At 43.8% G+C, this 18450-nt stretch overlaps 1 protein-coding gene across 1 annotated transcript in view; it reads left to right on the forward strand.

Annotated features, from left to right (window-relative positions):
• The window catches only part of SLC9A5 (solute carrier family 9 member A5), a 139121-nt gene that overhangs the window by 100602 nt on the left and 20069 nt on the right, over positions 1 to 18450 (forward strand). The window contains exon 13 of the mRNA XM_082270038.1: positions 1743 to 1907. Within this exon, the coding sequence (XP_082126164.1) occupies positions 1743 to 1907 (165 nt within the window). The remainder of the gene's footprint in view (positions 1 to 1742; positions 1908 to 18450) is intronic.

Consider the following 18450-nt stretch of genomic DNA (forward strand, 5'->3'; position numbering starts at 1 on the left):
AGGGTGCTGAGAAGAATCCATCACCAAAAGCAGAAGTAAACGTTGACCCTTACCCTAAGTGATGGACTACTAAGCCAAAAGCAGTCAAATGCGCTTGAAAATAACCAACTCCAGCTCTCCACAAATATAGGATAATGGATCCCTTAAGCATTGACAGGATCTGACACAGACAGGGTACACATAGTAGTTAAGTTTGCATGTATATCCTTGTATCACTGGGAATGTTTCCAACTGGTAAGATGGCTGACTACTAAACGTGGCGACATCACATGACCAGACTCCTCCCGATGCCTTTCATCACAAACAGACATCATCACACAGCAATAATAGACCCCTAGGTGCAAAACCACACACAGGGTGCTGAGAAGAATCCATCACCAAAAGCAGAAGTAAACGCTGACCCTTACCCAAAGTGATTGACTACTAAGCCAAAAAGCAGTCATATGCGCTTTAAAATAACCAACTCCAGCTCTCCACACATATAGGATAATGGGTCCATCTGATGATGTCTGTGTGTGACGAAATGCATTGGAAGGAGTCTGGTCATGTGACGTCATCACGCTTTGTACTTTGTACGCTTAGCCATCTTACCAGTTGGAAACATTCCCAGTGATACAAGGATCCTGTCAATGCTTTAGGGATCCATTATCCTATATGTGTGGAGAGTTGGAGTTGGTTATCTTCAAGCGCATTTGACTACTTTTGGCTTAGTAGTCCATCACTTAGGGTAAGGATCAGCATGTACTTCTGCTTTTGGTGAAGGATTCTTCTCAGCACCCTTTGTGTGGATTTGCACCAAGGGGTCTATTATTGCTGTGTGATGATGTCTGTGTGTGACGAAACGCATCAGGAGGAGTCTGGTCATGTGACATTGCCACGCTTGGTACTCAGCCGCCTTACTGTTTGGAAACATTCCCAGTGATACAAGGATATACATGCGATCTTTACTATGTTTACCCTGTTTGTGTCGGATCCTATCAATGCTTAAGGGATCCATTATCGGATATGGGTGGAGAGCTGGAGTTGGTTAACTTCAAGCGCATTTGACTGCTTTTTGCTTAGTAGTCCATCACTTAGGGTAAGGGTCAGCGTTTACTTCTGCTTTTGGTGATGGATTCTTCTCAGCATCCGTTGTGTGGATTTGCACCTAGGGGTCTATTATTGCTGTGTGATGATGTCTGTGTGTGACGAAACGCATTTGGAGGATTCTGGTCATGTGACGTCGCCAAGCTTGGTACTTAGCCATCTTACCAGTTGGAAACATTCCCAGTGATACAAGGATATACATGCGATCTTAACTAATATGTTTACCCTGTCTGTGTCGGATCCTGTCAATGCTTAAGGGACCCATTATCCTATATGTGTGGAGAGCTGGAGTTTGTTATCTTCAAGCGCATTTGACTGCTTTTGGCTTAGTAGTCCATCACTTAGAGTATGGGTCAATGTGTACTTCTGCTTTTGGTGACGAATTCTTCTCAGCACCCTTTGTGTGGATTTGCACCTATTGGACCCTCAACTGGGATCCCCCTATCTTTTATTTACATGGATTGACTTTACTGTTGTGGGTTTAGTAACATTTTAACACTAGCCTTAAGCACTCTGTTTTCAGCCACGTGACTGTCATTTTTTTCAAATTTCATTGGACTCAACTGGAAAAAAATGGTCATGTTTTTTGAAAATAAGGATGCCTATTCCCGTGTGTTAGCTTTGTGAATTCAGCCCATTGTCTATAACTCTTGCAGTGCAAGTCAAGCTACAGTCGCCATTTTATGACGCAGGATGAGCAGGAGCGCCAGGAGAAGGAAGTCTTCCAGCAAAACATGAAGCGGAGGCTGGAGTCGTTCAAATCTACCAAACACAACACCTGCGCGTCCAAGTCCCGAGTCAAAAAAGACGGTCGTAAGAAGGTAGGGATGGTCCTGAAAGAGGAGCTGACTGTATGAATGACGCATCCCATGCTTCCTTTTATTTTGTAAACTGCCTTAGATAAGCCGTCAAGATGTAGGCTTCCTTTGCTGAGCTCTCCTTCTGAAAGTGCCTGGCTGTGATACTGATCCTATGGCTTCGATACTAGTACAAAAAAGGACCTCTGATTGTTCTGTGATCTGCTTACTTTTTCCAAGTTGGAGGCTTAGAAGGTATGGGAGCCATTGGCAGCAAAACAGCCAAGCAGCCAGCACTTTTAGAAGGTGAGCATTAGTAGACCCCGTAAAGAAATGGCAAACAGTAAAAAAATATTTTATACTCGGTTGTGCCCCTCTCAATGTGCCCGGGGCACATGACCCCACCCCCACCTAGTTTTTGCCCCGATGCTCTCCTTGCCACCCCTCCTGTGACAGGGAGGCCACACTGGCCCCTTGGAGCATTGGGATGGCGGTGCCCCTCTCAATGCAGTGCCCAGGGCACATGTCCCTCTAATTTTTACTTATCTTTCCGGCACATGGTGCAAGAAATTTCAGCTTTCTTTTTTTTTTTTGTTTTGTTTAAAGATATGTTTTTTTTGGGTTAGCATGCCCACCTCGTAGACTTATCTCTATTATTCACATTCAACAGGTTTATTATGCTCCAGGAAGATAACTCGCTGCTCACTGTGGTTCCTTCAAGAGAACTGCTATGCCTCCCCCTCCTTCTGCCCATTCACAGAAGCCTTTGAATTATGTGAGCTCATTCACAAAATACAAAGGCTTCTGTGAAAGTGAAGCACAGGATAGGGGTGGGTATAGATGCTGTGTGTGCTTCTTTCCTTTCAGAGCCAGAGTATATCCTAGACGAGTGCAAAAAACCTGTCACACATATTTAATAGCAATAAGTCCTGGAGATAACGTGCACCTAATTGAACTTAACTCATAGTGTGCCTACGCTTTTTCCAAAGTTGATAAGTTCCTGGAATTCAGTTGAGCTTGTAAATATCCAGGTCTCGACTTACCACAAAAGCAAAATTTTGGCTTTCTTGAAGACTTGTAGGCGCTTCTGATGGTAACGATTCCAAGAGTATCAGATAGTGTCCCCTAGTTGGGCGTTGAGGGTTTTCCCGCTGGCCGCTACATCACTATTATGTTTAATTTGGCGACAGGGTCTCTTTAAAAGAAACATCTGATTGGCTGGTATGACTAGCATTGGGATTGCTGTCAGAACAGATCCCAGCCATTTGGACCTCCTAGGAGAACCAATAGCTTTTGGATCCACGCTGCAAATACTGTAATTGCTGTTTTTATATGTTTACACCGGCTTCTTCCACAGTGCTGCATGGCTAGGCACACAGAGGTGATGTTGTTACATATCCTAGTACATGTAAGAATCAGATGAAGGACTTAGCCCAAACAATGCATTGTCCAAAACTAGAGAGGATACAGTTAAAGTGATTGTAAAGTCTCAAGCTTTTTCACCTTAGTGCATTCTATACATTAAAGTGAAAAGCCTTCTTTGGTACAGCTGCCCCTAGAGTCCTCCATTTTCTTACCTGAGCCCGATCCAGCAATGTGCACGAGCCCAGGTGCTCCAGCCACTGTCTCTCTCCTCATTGGACAAATTGATAGCAGCAGGAGCCATTGGCTCCCGCTGCTGTCAATCAAAACCAGTGACATGGGAGCGGGGGACGGGGCCGAGTCCCGCTGTCTGTGTCAATGGACGCAGCAGCGGGATTTGGGAGTTAGTCTGCATGGGTGCCCCCCATTGAACGCGGCTTTCTATGGGGGCATTCGATGAAGGGGAGGAGCGCTTTGTTTTAAAGATCACTGGGGAGAGGAGACTGAGGAAACGCCTGCAGCATACTGATGACATCATTACAGACTAGGCAACAGCACAGGACTTGAGCTTGAGGATGGTTTTGTAACGATAAAAGGGGGAGCTTTTTTGAAAATGATCATCTTGTTGCTTTATATCAGCGATTCCCAATTAGGGTTCCCCCTGATGTGGTTAGGGGTTTCTTTGAGCAATGAGAGGTTTCTGACTCTCAGAGAAGTTCCCACTGACACCATTGTTCTTTTTCACCATCTGTAAGGTATTATTCCCAATGACCACTTGTAAGGAGCATTCTTCCTCAACCAAGGTTCCATGGAATTCCTGCAGCAGACTGATGACATCATCTCAGCCTAGGTACCGTCACAGGACTGGAGCTCCAGGATGGTTTTGTAACGATAAAACGTGGAACCTTTTTTAAAATTATCATCTTGTTGCTCTATATCAGGATTCCTCGACCAGGATTCCACAGAACCCTAGGGTTCGTCCAGAAGTTGCTAGGGGTTTCTTGAGCAATGAGAAGTTTCTGACTCTCAGATAAGTTCCCTCTGACACCATTGATCTTTTTTGCTATCCGTAAAGGGGTAATTCTTCCCAATGTCCACAAGTGGAAGGAGCATTTTTCCTCAACTAGGGTTCCTCCAGAGGATGCTAGGGGTTCCTTGGGCAATGAGCAATTTCTGCTTATCAAGTTAGTTCCCATTGACGCCACTGATAATTTTCACCTTCTGTAAGGTGGTAATTATTCCCAATGACTACAAGTGTAAGGGGCATTCTTCCTCAACCAAGGTTTCATGGAATGCCTGCAGCATACTGATGACATCATCTGAGCCTAGGCAACATCATGGGACTGGAGTTCCAGGATGGCTTTTTAACAAAAAAAGGCAGAATTTTTTTGAAGATGATCATTTTGTTGCTCTATATCAGGGTTTCTCAACCAGGGTTCCACAAGAGGTTGCTAGAGGTTCCTTGAGCAATGAGAAATTTCTGACTCTCAGATATTTCCCCACTGACATCATTGTTCTTTTTTGTTACTAGTAAAGGGGTGATTCTTCCCAATGACCACAAGTGTAAGGAGCATTCTTCCTCAACTAGGGTTCCACCAGAGGTTGCTAGGGGTTCCTTGAGCAATGAGGAATTTCTGACTCTCAGATAAGTTCCCAAAGACGCCATTGATCTTTTTTTGCTATCTGTAAAGGGCTAATTCTGCCCAATGCCCACAAATGTAAGGAGCATTTTTCTCCAGACAAGGTTCCACAGAACTCTGGGGTTCCTCCAGAGGTTGCTAAGGGGTCCTTGAGAAATGCCATTTTATGCCATTCAGATAAGTTCCCACTGACACCATTGACCTTTTTATCTGTAAGGGGGTAATTCATCCCAATGACCATAAGTGTGAGGAGCATTTTTCCCACTGACTATCACACTAATGTATCATGAGTTGTAGATATAGTCCGTCAGTGCAGGCAGGGGCAGGGGCTCCTTTAGACCAAAAAGATAAATAACTAGGGTTCCACCAAAGGTTGCTAGGGGTTCCTTGAGCAATGAGGAATTTCTGACTCTCAGATAAGTTCCCACTGACACCATTGATTTTTTTTGCTATCCGTAAGGGGCTAATTCTTCCAAATGACCACAAATGTAAGGAGCATTCTTCCCCAGCCAAGGTTCCACAGAACCCTAGGGTTCCTCCAGATGTTGCTAAGGAGTCCTTGAGCAATGAGCAATTTCTGACTTTCAGATAAGTTCCCACTGACACCATTGACCTTTTTATCTGTAAGGGGGTAATTCATGCCATTGACCACAAGTGTGAGGAGCATTCTTCACGCTGACTATCACACTAATGTATCATAAGTTGTAGATATAGTCGGTCAGTTTTAGCACAGGCTCCCTTGGACCAAAACGATAAATAACTAGGATTCCACGAGAGGTTGCTAGGGGTTCCTTGTAAGGGGGCAATTCTTCCCAATGACCACAAGTGTAAGGAGCATTCTTCCTCAACTAGGGTTCCACCAGAGGTTGCTAGGGGTTCCTTGAGCAATGTTGAATTTCTAACTCTTAGATCAGTTCCCACTGACACCATTGATCTTTTTTGCTATCTGTAAGGGGCTAACTATTCCCAATGACCAAAAATGTAAGGAGCATTCTTCCCCAGCCAAGGTTCCACATGTAAGGAGCATTCTTCCCAAGCCAAGGTTCCACATGTAAGAAGCATTCTTCCCCAGCCACGGTTCCACATGTAAGGAGCATTCTTCCCCAGCCAATGTTCCACATGTAAGGAGCATTCTTCCCCAGCCAAGGTTCCACATGTAAGGAGCATTCTTCCCCAGCCAAGGTTCCACATGTAAGAAGCATTCTTCCCCAGCCAAGGTTCCACATGTAAGGAGCATTCTTCCCCAGCCAAGGTTCCACAGAACTCTGGGGTTCCTCCAGAGGTTGCTAGGGGTTCCTTGAGCACTGAGGAATTTCTAACTCTCATGTAAGTTCCCACTGACACCGTTGATCTTTTTGCTATCCATAAGGGGCTAATTCTTCCCAATGACCATAAATGTAAGGAGCATTCTTCCCCAGGCAAGGTTCCACAGAACCCTAGGGTTCCTCCACCATTGACCTTTTTATCTATAAGGGGGCAATTCATCCCAATGACTACAAGTGTGAGGAGCATTTTTCCCACTGACTATCACATTAATGTATCATGAGTTGTAGATATAGTCGGTCAGTTTTAGCAGGGGCTCCCTTAGACCAAAAAGATATTCCAAGGGTTCCTCTGTGTTGAAAAGGTTGAGAAATGCTGCTCTATATTGTGACTAGCCAAGAACACCTTTGGCAGTTACTACAGGTCCTCTTTACCGATTGGCCTTATGATATTTTAATTCTCTGAACAGATATAACTTATTTTCTTGGCCAGTTGTATAAATGATATAATAGGATGCCGTAAGTTGGTACATTCTGTCTTATAAAGGGTTTTAATGTATTTTGGCAGCAGGACGCATAATGCTGTGCGAATGCCGTTTCCAAGACAACCTTCTGGATAGCGGAGACGTCTGCGATGTATTTATTTACAAGCTTGTCCTATTTACGTAATTGTTCCATACTGAGCCCTGCCGCTCGGTTTGTTAGCAAACGGTAATTCAATCCGCAGATGGTTATCGAGTCGGATTCATGTCAACATTTTTCCCACTTCTCCGAAAGTAACTGAAAGGAAAACCTCAGGGTAACCAGCAAAATGGAATCTTTAAGACAAGCCAAGAGCTACATATAACTGGATAGTATTTAATTTGCCTTCATTGCAGATCATTTCAATTCACGTCCTCTAATGTTTAACCGTCTACTGGCTGTGCTCTGCGATCCGATCCGACACTAAAATAAAATGAGCTTATGACGAAAAAAAGGTGACAATTAGTGAAAAGGTAATGTAAAAAAAATGATCCGTACATCCAGAGATATAGGCAGCTGAAGTTATATGAGTCTTGTCTTTTCCCCGCCTCCTGAGCCTTGCTATTGGTCAGTGAGGCAACCCATCACAATAAAGGACCAATAAAGAGGCACAAGACTTGAAGTCAAGAGAAACTTGGATAGGGAAAGGTGTTACTTTTGCTTTTAACTTTACAGATAATTTAAAATTTCTCTTTTTTATTAAAGAGCTGGGAGGTATGTCCCTTTAACACAAAAGAAAACATGAATGGGGTGGACATGAACGAGAAAAATTTGTTTTCTTTTGTTTAGATTTGTTATTTACATAAATTTTTTTAAGGCTGCATTCACATGTCAGCGTTTGGATCGCGGGCAGAACCGCCACGGTACAAGAGCTTCTTTGGAGCGTATTGCGTCCCGCGATTTTGTTTGCGTGATGTTGCCGCGATTCGGCAGGCGGAAATCGCGGCAACATCGCTCGGCGTTTGGGGGGCTATTGCAAATCAACGGGCAACGCTAGGCGTCCCGCGATTTGCAATAATCTCCGGATTGCAGGCGGAACCGCGGCGGTTCTGCCCGCGATCCAAACGCTGACATGTGAATGCAGCCTTAAGTTTAACTCCACTTTTGTTGAGAAAAAAACATTCTCCTCCGAGTGATCTCTGTACATTGCAGGGATTGTAACAAACTTTGTTGCAGATTCCTAACTTTTGTTATTCTGAAGAAATCATTGTTTGTTCCTCTGCGCTGAGTGGGGAAAATGGGAGTGGCTTCATAATTATCTATCAGCTGTGGCAGCTGCAGGGCTCTAATGAGGAAATCTGCTGGGCCTGCATTCCTTTAGACGTGTTCCTATTGGGAGTATCTCACCAAAAATTACATTTTTGTTGCAGGGGATGCCAGAAATCTGACTTGTATCTTAGTGCAGACTTCTGGGAAAATTGGTGAGCCAATCACACAAGCAGGAAATGATGTTTCTGGGGGTGTGGTCAGTATACATTCTGTGTACAGAGCGCCTCCAGGTGGCCATATTGCATTTGCAGAAAATTAAAGCGACTGCAAATTGAAAAGGAAAATTTATTTTTAATAACATTCAATTACAATATGATTTGTGTCACAGTTGTATACGCTATGTTGTTTTTTCTTTATTTGCTATTTTTTTTTTCCCCCAAAGTGGAATTATCCTATAAAGTTGTCCTTTAAATTTGTTTATTTAGTTTAATTTGATTTCGGAATTAGTTTAGTTTATTCCTATCGAATCAAATTTTTTAAATTCCATTCCAATTCGAATCGATTACATTCAAAATCAAATTTATTCTATTCGAAATTCAAATTTTGGAAATTGTAATATTCTTTCTATTCTATTGTTTTTTCTATTCTATTTTTTTATTTTTTATTTTGTTCTTTTCTTTTCTATTATATTCTATTCAGAAAATGGTTATGTTGTTATATTCTTTCTATTCTATTCTATTATTTTCTGTTTATTTTATTGTATTTTTTTCTATTCTATTGTTTTATTTTCTATTCCATTCATTTCCATTCTATTCGAATTTGAGTTTATTCTATTCGAAATTAGAATATTAGAAGATGGTTGTATTTTTTCTATTTTGTTCTAATTTTTATTCCATTCTATTATATTCCTTTATTTTCTATTCTATTTTATTTTATTAAGTTCTTCTATTTTCTATTCTATTTTGTTCTGTTATACCCTATTCTTTTCTATTCTGGCTTTTTCTTTTCTATTTTTTTTTCTATTCTTTTATTTTCTATTCTATTCTGTTCTGTTTTACTCTTCTACATTCTATTCTTTTATTTTCTATTCCTTTATTTTCTATTCTATTTTATTCTCTTTGAAAATTCGAGTTTGATTCGAAAACTATTCTAATTCCATTCAAAAACTATTCTGATTCGATAACTATTGGAATTTGATTTGAAAACCATTCAAACTCAAATTCCATACATCTGAATTTCCAAATAACGAAAAATTAGTCCGAATTGTAATTCGGACAGAAAGGAACATGTCTAGAATAGGGCTTTAGCTGTTGACCTCTGTACAAAGCATTTGTAAGCAGGTGCAGTTAGCTAGTCTTCCAGAATAGTGCTGGTAACAGAGAATAGTGTAAGCAGGTGTTAGGTCCCTTTTAGTTAGAGCCGTCCTGTAGTGATGTCATGGTTGAATCAGCCCCCATATATAAGCCAAGTTTGGAGGAGTCCTATTGCAGTTGGGGCATGGGAGGCAGAGACTCCAACATCAGGCAGATGTAGTCAGCAAGTGAAGGCCCTGGACTGGGCTGTAGGATAGGGGGAGGTAGACCTGCATACAGAAGAGCCACGAGTCAGCACTCACTCTCCGTCATGAATGATCCTTGTGAGCTGAGGGGAGGGGCGGCAGTGGGGGAGGAAGAAGGGACAGAGGAAGATGCCAGGTGTCTGGGGCAGTGGCAGAACTACCAGGCCCTGACTTTCCACCATTGTTGGGGTAGCCCCAAGGGGCAGGAAAGGAGCCCACCGGAGTGCTACCTGCATAATGATCCTCTTCGCCTGGAGCTGAGTGGCCCAATCCCTGGGCGGGAAGTGACTCTCTACACTGAGCTGGTGGGCAGCCGTTCATTTCCCTGGGTCGGTATTAAGCAGGGAATGGAGGAGAGCTGAACCGGAGCTCGGCACTGGAGGGCGGAACCTTTACTGGAGCAGAAGCGATGAGGCACCGGAATGGTCTGAGAATGTTGGTGATGGAGGTGCAAAGCTCTCTGACTGCTGCTTCTCCCTCCACCAGGAGCTGGTTGGAGCTGTGGTGAGCACTGTGGTCCAGGAGAGGAGCGTCCTGGGAGAGGGAATAAGCATGATCACGGTGAAGGAGGGCAGAGTGCGGGCCACTCTGTTCATACTGCCCAGTGAGTGTCCCCAGAACAGGGAATCGGGGTCCCTGGGTGTGACATGGAGGATCCCTGGTGTGAAAGAGAATTGGGGTCACCAGGTGTGCCATGGGGAATCGGAGTCACCAGGTGTAAAATGGGGGAGAGGGGTCACAAGTGTAACAGGGGTTTGGGGTCACCAGGTGTGCCATGAGGAATTGGGATCCCTGGGTGTGCCATGGGGGATTGAGGTCCCCAGGTGTGACATGGAGGAATATCAGGGTCCCCAGGTGCAACATGGAGAACATCAGGGTCCCCAGGTGTGACATGGAAAAACATCAGGGTCTCCGGGTATGACATGGAGGAACATCAGGGACCCCTGATGTGACATAAAGGAACATTGGGGTCACTGGGTATGACAGCATGACATGGAGGAACACAGGGGTCCCTGGGTATGACATGGAGGAACATCAGGGCCAGTGGGTATGACAGCAGTATATGGAGGAATATTGGGGTCCCAGGATGTGACATGGAAAAACATCAGGGTCTCTGGGTGTGACATAGGGGGACATCAGGGTCCCCAGGTGTCATGGGGGAACCATCAGATCGGGGTCACTGGATATGACAGTTTTTAACCCCTTCCCTTTTTATTTTTTTTGGGGGGGGGGGGAGTGCAAATAGCTGATCTAGCCTAGGGCGTAAAACAGTCTAGCACCGGCCCTGGCTGTAGACATCCTGACTCTTATGGTGGAGGAGGCTAGGGCGGGTTGCAAAAGGCTTTTTAGGCCAGGCCAGGTGTTCTCTGTAATGATGCTAACCCCCTGGAGAACCTGGGAAAAGTGTAGCCAAGCCAGAGGGGACTGCAGTGACCCTTACTCTGGCGGGCTACCTGTGAGGAGCAGTGAGCTGTATACACATGGCCCAGGGCTGACCAAGACCCTCTAAGTGAGTGCTGATGACCCTGGGAGAAAGAAACCCCCTAGGCTTAAGTCTCCTGATGAAGACTGGGTACTCATCGTCCACACCTGGCATAAACCAGGCAGACCCCATTCTTCACGAGACCTGCTGAGGCAAGATCTTCCCAAGTACTAGGTGGGGCTCCCCCAAAGATAGACCCCATGTGAGGGGGAAAAACATAAGGCTATTCACCCCTCCCCAAGACTTTCACTCTACTAATTTGTATTAAAGAGCTATCTATATGTGCAAAAAAGTATATTTGATAAAATATATATTTGATAAAAAAAACATATTTGATCACCTCTGCGATTTTTATTTTTTGCGTGCTAAAAGAGTGACATTTCTGGAAAAAAAAAAAAAAAAAAAAATTTTTCATATTCTGCTATATAACATTCCCCAAAAAGAAATTTTTAAATCAAAATTTTTCATCCTTTTAGGCCAGTTTGTATTCTGATTTTTATTTTGCCAATTTGTATTCTAATTTGTATTATAATTTTATTTTTTGCACACATGTAAAAATCTGCATTTTTGGCTATGAAATTACTGAAACGCTCCAGCATATTATATATTTTCTAAAAGCAAAGACTCTGTAGAAAAAAAAAAAAGGGGTGCAATTTTTTATGTCACACGATATTTATGTAAAAAGAAAGAAAACCGCGCTTGTAAGATAACAGCTGGTAGCATCAATCAACCAATGATAAAGAAATAAAATATAAAATTTATAAAATATAAATTCCCTACTGAACAGGGAAGATGGATTACTAAAAGTGTTCTGCTTTCACATGTGACTGCTGCGTTTCGTCCACTGTATGTAATTGACAAAATGAAGTCCTCCCACACTCCACAGAGATGCGGGTAGGTTAATTGGCTCCTGTCCAAATTGACCCTAGTATGTGTATGTGTGAATGTGAGTTCGGGGACTTTAGATTGTAAGCTCCTTGAGGGTAGGGACTGATGTGAATGAACAATGTATATGTAAAGTGCTGCGTAAATTGACGGCGCTATATAAGTAACTGAAAAAAATAAATAAATAAGTGACCCCAGACAGTATGTCTCTGTGATGTGACTGTAATACCATCATAAAGTAACATCAGTAAGGTGTAACAGTCCTAATGTGTGTGAACATTCCTTCCTTAACCACTTGAAGACCGCCCACAGTATATTTACTGCGGCAGTCAGCCCCTCACAGGCAAAGCGATGTAGGGCTACCGCCCCCGCTCGTGAATGGACCCCCCCGCGCACGTGTGACCGGCAGACCCGATGTCCGCCGGCCACTCGCGATCGTCCGCTGCAGAGGTAGAAAGGCAGGCGGATAATGTAAACAAAGCCGCCTGTCATTCTACCTTGTGTAAGAACAGAGATCATACGGTCCTGCTATGTAGGATCGTATATCTCTGTGGTTACACAAACAGCCACATCCCTTCACAGTTAGAAGCACACCCCTAGGGACACACTTAACCCCTCCTTCTCCAATAAAGTTAACCCCTTCCCTGCCAGTGTCATTTTTACAGTAACTGCATATTTTTAGCACTGATTACTGTAGTAATGTCACTGGTCCCCCCAAAAGTATCAAAAATGTCAGTCAGGGTTCCGATCTGTCTGCCGCAATATCGCAGTCCCCCAAAATAAAATCGCAGATCGCCGCCATTACTCGTTAAAAAAAAAAACAATAAAAATGACAAAAATCTTTCCCTTAGTTAGTAAACGCAATAACTTTTGCGCAAACCAATCAAAATACGCTTATTGCGATTTTTTTTACCAAACATATGTAGCAGAAAACAAATTGGCCTAAAATGTTAAAAAATTTAGATTTTTATATTTTTTGGGGGGGAATTTCATATAAAAAAAATGTGAAAAATATTGTTATTTTTACAAAATTGTCGCTCTTTTTTTCTTTATAGCGCATGATCAAAAAATCGCACAGGTGATCAAATACCACCAAAAGAAAGCTCTGTTTGTAGGGAAAAAAGGACGTCAATTTGATTTGGGTACAGCGTCGCACGACCATGCAATTTTCCGTTAAAGTCACGCAGTGCCGAATCGCAAAATAGGCCCTGGTCAGGAAGGGGGTAAAATCTTCCGGGGCTTAAGTGGTTAAAGGGTAACTCCACTTTCGTGGGGGGAAAAAAAATAGCAAATACAGAAAAAACAATATAGCGTATACAATTGCGACACAAATCATATTGTGGTTGAATGTTATTAAAAATGACCTTTCCTTTTCAATCTGCAGCTGTTGTAATTTTCTGAAAATGCAATATGGCCGCCTGGAGCTGTTCTGTACACAGAATGTATACTGACCACACCCCCAGAAACATCATTTCCTGCTTGTGTGATTGGCTCACCAATTTTCCCAGAAGTCTGCCTAAGATACAAGTCAGATTTTTGGCATCCCCTGCAACAAAAATGTCATTTTTGGTAAGATGCTCCCAATAGGAACACGTCTAAAGGGATGCAGCAGCTTTCCTTATTAGAGTGTGGGGTGAATATACTAAGAGTATATCCCTCGCGCCAATAACCATAACAATTAGCAAGCGCTATAGGTAGCCCCTATCTTGAGGCTATACACTTTCATTTCCTCATTAGAGCCCTGCAGCTGCCACAGCTGATAGATAATTATGAAACCACTCCCATTTGACCCACTCAGCACAGAGGAACAAACAATGATTTCTTCAGAATAAAAAAAGGTAGGAATCTGCAACAAAGTTTGGTAAAATCCCTGCAATGTACAGAGATCACCCAGAGGGGAATGTTTTTTTTTTTTTTTTTTTTTTTCTCAACCAAAGTGGAGTTACGCTTTAAGATAAAAAAAAGTCAATGACCTTGAATGTCGTGAGGAGGCCTTTGGCAAGGAGATGGGCACAAGATAGCAGAGGGTGAAAGGGGGGGGTCGGGGTGTTCTGAAGCAGGGCAGGGACTTTACAGGGACTTTAGCCATCCGCAAGTCCCCTTACAAGTTCCTTCTTAGCAAAAGGCTGGACGTCTTAACTTTCTGCAGGCTCCATAGAATGGACGGTTCCATAGTGTTCAGATGTTTTATGCTGCGAAAACTCAGAATTTCCATTATTTCATGAAATGTTGCACTGTTTTCTATTCCGTGCCTCATTCACTGGCAGAACCGCTGCCAAGAAATCCCTGTTACAACTTATCACCGCGCCTGGCCAAAACACAAACCCCTAAAGAAAGACTCCGATGGATTTGTTTCATGGAAGATCCGAGTCACTTTCTCAGCTATGATTCATTTCTTCAGTTGTGTGTTTTGTCTGCACATACTGTATTCTCTGCGCAGTTCTGTGCTATGGTCAAATCTCGCTTGGGTCTGCCAGCCAGACGTGTGCCTGTCATCATGAGGACCGTTGATTGAGGGGCAACTTGTATCTGTTTCTGTAGACAGAAATTTTATCCGTGGAGAGAAAATGGGACTGATATATGCAATGTTTAACCACTTAGGCTACGTCCACATGTGGGCGTAGCGGATCGCGGGCAGAATCACCGCGATTCTGCCCGCAATCCAGAATCATTGCAAATCGTGGGACGCCTGTGCAATGCCCATGATTTGCAATGGCACCCCAAACGATGTGCGATGTTGCCTCGATTTCTGCCTGCCGATTCGCGGTAACATCGCGCAAACAAAAGCGCGGGACGCTTGACGCCCTAAAAAGGTACAAGAGCTTCTTTTGGGCGTCATGCGTCCCGCGATTCTGTTGCACGATGTTACCGCGTTTCGGCAGGCGGGAGTCGCGGCAACATTGCACATCGTTTGGGGTGCCATTGCAAATCACGGGCAACGCACAGACGTCTTGTGATTTGCAATGATTCCTGATTGCGGGCAGAATCGCGCTGATTCTGCCCGTGATCCGCTACGCCCTCATGTGAACATAGCCTAAGGCCCCTTTCACACACTCCGTCCGTCGGACGGAGTCTGTTTTTCTCAGCGGGGGATCGATCCGCCGATCCCCCACTGAGTTGAGGATGACAGCTGTGTCTCCGCGCTGTGTGCGGAGACACAGCTGTCAGTTCCCTATACATCTCTATGGGGGAAATGGGATGGGAACGGACCGTCGGTCCGTTCTCATCCGATCCCATCTGATCCAATCCGCTGGACGGATGGAAAATAGGGTTTCCATCCATCCAGATTTGACGGATCGGATCGGATGCAGCGGACATGTCTCTGCTGACATCCGATGCCCCATAGGAATGCATGGGGGGACTGTTCAGATCCGCCAAAAAAAACGGACAGGCGGATCTGAACGGTCCGCCTGTGTGAAAGTGGCCTTAAGGAGCAGGCCTATTTCTGACACATGTTGTTAACAACTTAAAATTAGTATTAGTAAAATTACTTAGAACCCCCAAACATTTATTTATTTTAGCAGAGACCCTAGGGAATAAAATGGAGATCGTTACAATAATATCACACCGTGTTTGTGCAGTGGTCTTACAAACGCAATTTTCTTGGAAAAAATACACTTTTTTAAATTAAAAAATAAATAAAAACAGTAAAGTTAGCACAATTTTTTTCTATAATGTAAAAGATAATGTTATGCTGGGTAAATGGATACCCAATATGTCATGCTTCAAAATTGCGCACGCTCGTGGAATGGCGTCAAACATTGGTACTTTAAAATCATTATAGGTGACACTATAAAAATTTCTATACGTTAACTGTTTAGAGTAAAGTGGGGTACACACTATCAGAAAATTTGGCAAACGATTGTCCAATTTTCCTCGTTGTTTCACAGCAAATCGGAACCGATGAAAGAATTTTCTTACGAAAATTCTCGTACGACAAAGGCTTTTTTTGTTGTTTATTGTTTCTGATCATGCGCAGTCTTTCTTTTCTGATTTTTCTTGTACAAAAATCGTACGAAAACGGTACACATGCAGTGGAAAAGTGCCTATTGTCTTATATAGACTCTGCCTGACCCAAGATGGCCACCAAAGTCACATGGGGTGCCAGCATCGAGTCTGATGCTACCTCTGTGACTGAGGAAACCACAGAGGAACTAGGTTCCTCTTGACTTCTTCTTATACCTGCAGATGAGCGCCACCTTCAGTGGAGTGGACTACACCTGCGTACATGGAGGTTGCACTCTGATGTAACTAAGTACAATCCAGGACCAGAAGTCCTGCAATCTATGTGGGAATAGTAAGGACCTGTCTGGGTTGTAAGCGCTTGAAGCCTGCCAAAGGGAGGAACAAGGTACGTTTTAAAGCTTACTCTTCCACCCCCTAGACTTAAGGGGCACCCTGGAGGTCACACTTTGATGTAACCAAGTACAATGCAGGACCAAAGGTCTATGAGATGAGGCATTCTATGAGACCACGTTAGGGCCCACAGTTCCTAGCCATAGGTTCACTTTAAGGCAGCAATAACCAAAAATACATCTGAAGAACGCTAGAATTCCCCACCGACGTGTTCAATGAGGGTAGAAAAAAAAGCTGCAGCGCTCAAGCATTTGTGCTGACACATATTACTATAAAACAACCTTCTCTTTTGTTTCACAGAAGCCTGTGCAGGCCTATAGAAATATGTATCAGCCAGATGCACGAGAGTGGGACCTACCACATTGTACCTTAATAGCAAATGCTAAGTCAGCAATCTGAAAGCACACACTCTCATTATTAATCCAAATTCCCCCCCCCCGTACCCAGACCTTGCCAGCTCTGCAAGAAAGCAATCCAACAAAACGTGATTTGGGGAGCGGGAGACGTGTCCTGTCCACATTGTGCCAACAACCAATCCTCAGCCGCAGGTTTACAGCCATTCTTGGAGTCAAAAACCCTAATTTCCTACCGGCTCCAATACTTTACGAGCCTAGAACACACACTCACTAAGAGGGAAGGCTGCTGCCTAAATAATCCATAGATGATGCTCTGAGTCGTATTTTCCACTGAGAGCTTGCATGGTGGTGAGAGTGTGATAGATTTTCAGTCTGGTTTTAATATACTAACCCCGTTTTTATTTTTTTCATTTTACTTTGTCTGGAGCGGATGCCAAATTGCCAAGCATGCATTGTGCCGGGATCCTTGTTTTAAAGGCCAAGCAAAACTAAAATATAGTTGATGCTACAAAATAAAGAAGTGTCCATCTACCCAGAAGTGATATTGCAGTTAGAGGTGTTTTTGCACACTCAGGGCAATGATGCCCACCTTTGTGGCACCTTCTCTGGCTCTTTAAAAAAGAGTGATAATCTACCCAGAAGTGATATTGTAGTTAGAGATGTTCTTGCACACTCATGGCAATGATGCCCACCCTTGTGGCACCTTCTCTGAGTCTTTAAAAGAAGTGTCAATCTACCCAGAAGTGATATTGCAGTTAGAGGTGTTCTTGCACACCCAGGGCAATGATGCCCACCTTTGTGGCTCCTTCTCTGGCTCTTTAACAGAAGTGTCAATCTATACCCAGAAGTTATATTGCAGTTAGAGGTGTTCTTGCATACCCAGGGCAATGATGCCCACCCTTGTGGCACCTTCTCTGGCTCTTTAAAAGAAGTGTCAATCTACCCAGAAATTATATTGCAGTTAGAGATGTTCTTGCACACTCAGGGCAATGATGCCCACCCTCGTGGCACCTTCTCTGGCTCTTTAAAAGAAGTGTCAATCTACCCAGAAATGATATTGTAGTTAGAGATGTTCTTGCACACCCAGGGCAATGATGCCCACCCTTGTGGCACCTTCTCTGAGTCTTTAAAAGAAGTGTCAATCTACCCAGAAACGATATTGTAGTTAGAGATGTTCTTGCACACCCAGGGCAATGATGCCCACCCTTGTGGCACCTTCTCTGGCTCTTTAAAAGAAGTGTCAATCTACCCAGAAATGATATTGCAGTTAGAGGTGTTCTTGCACACCCAGGGCAATTTTGCCCACCTTTGTGGCACCTTTTCTGGCTCTTTAAAAGGAATCTCTTACTTGGCCCATCCAGGGCAAAATCACAGGTTCTCTTGAAAGCCCATTTCTTCCCACCTACTGATACCTACCTTTGCTGCTCCCCCAGTTTATCTTTGGAAGCACGTGACCTTCCTCAATCAGCAAATCGCTAGACCTTTCAAGATGCAAGGTTGGTCTGTAAAGGGACCCATTTGGCACTTGGCTCCTCTTGGGGACCTTTTTAGGCACTATGTAAGTTATCTGCAGAGTGCTTTACGTGTCTATGGACATGTTACACTGGCTAGTGGAGGCCTGTCCATGAAGACTTCTAGGTGTTATGCCCACTGGTGGGGCAAGAGACTTAAAGGGGCTTGATCCCAGGTCCTGCTGGCACCTGCTGTGTTAGTAGTCACAGGGCACCTTGCTAATCTCAGCAAAAATAAGTCAGGGCTTTGCCCTTCTGGGAGCTCTGTTGTGTGCTGGGCCACTCATCCCTTCTAGGGTTAATGTCTTGGCTTTCACTGGTAATTTCACTGGCATTGGCGGGAGCCCTTCTACTGCATCTGTGCGGCCTCCTCCAATTGTCATAGCTACTGCACATGTGCACATTGCCTTTGTAGTGCATGCA

Source organism: Pelophylax lessonae, assembly GCF_965119305.1.
Source record: "Pelophylax lessonae genome assembly, chromosome: 10".
Classification (NCBI taxonomy): Eukaryota; Metazoa; Chordata; class Amphibia; order Anura; family Ranidae; genus Pelophylax; species Pelophylax lessonae.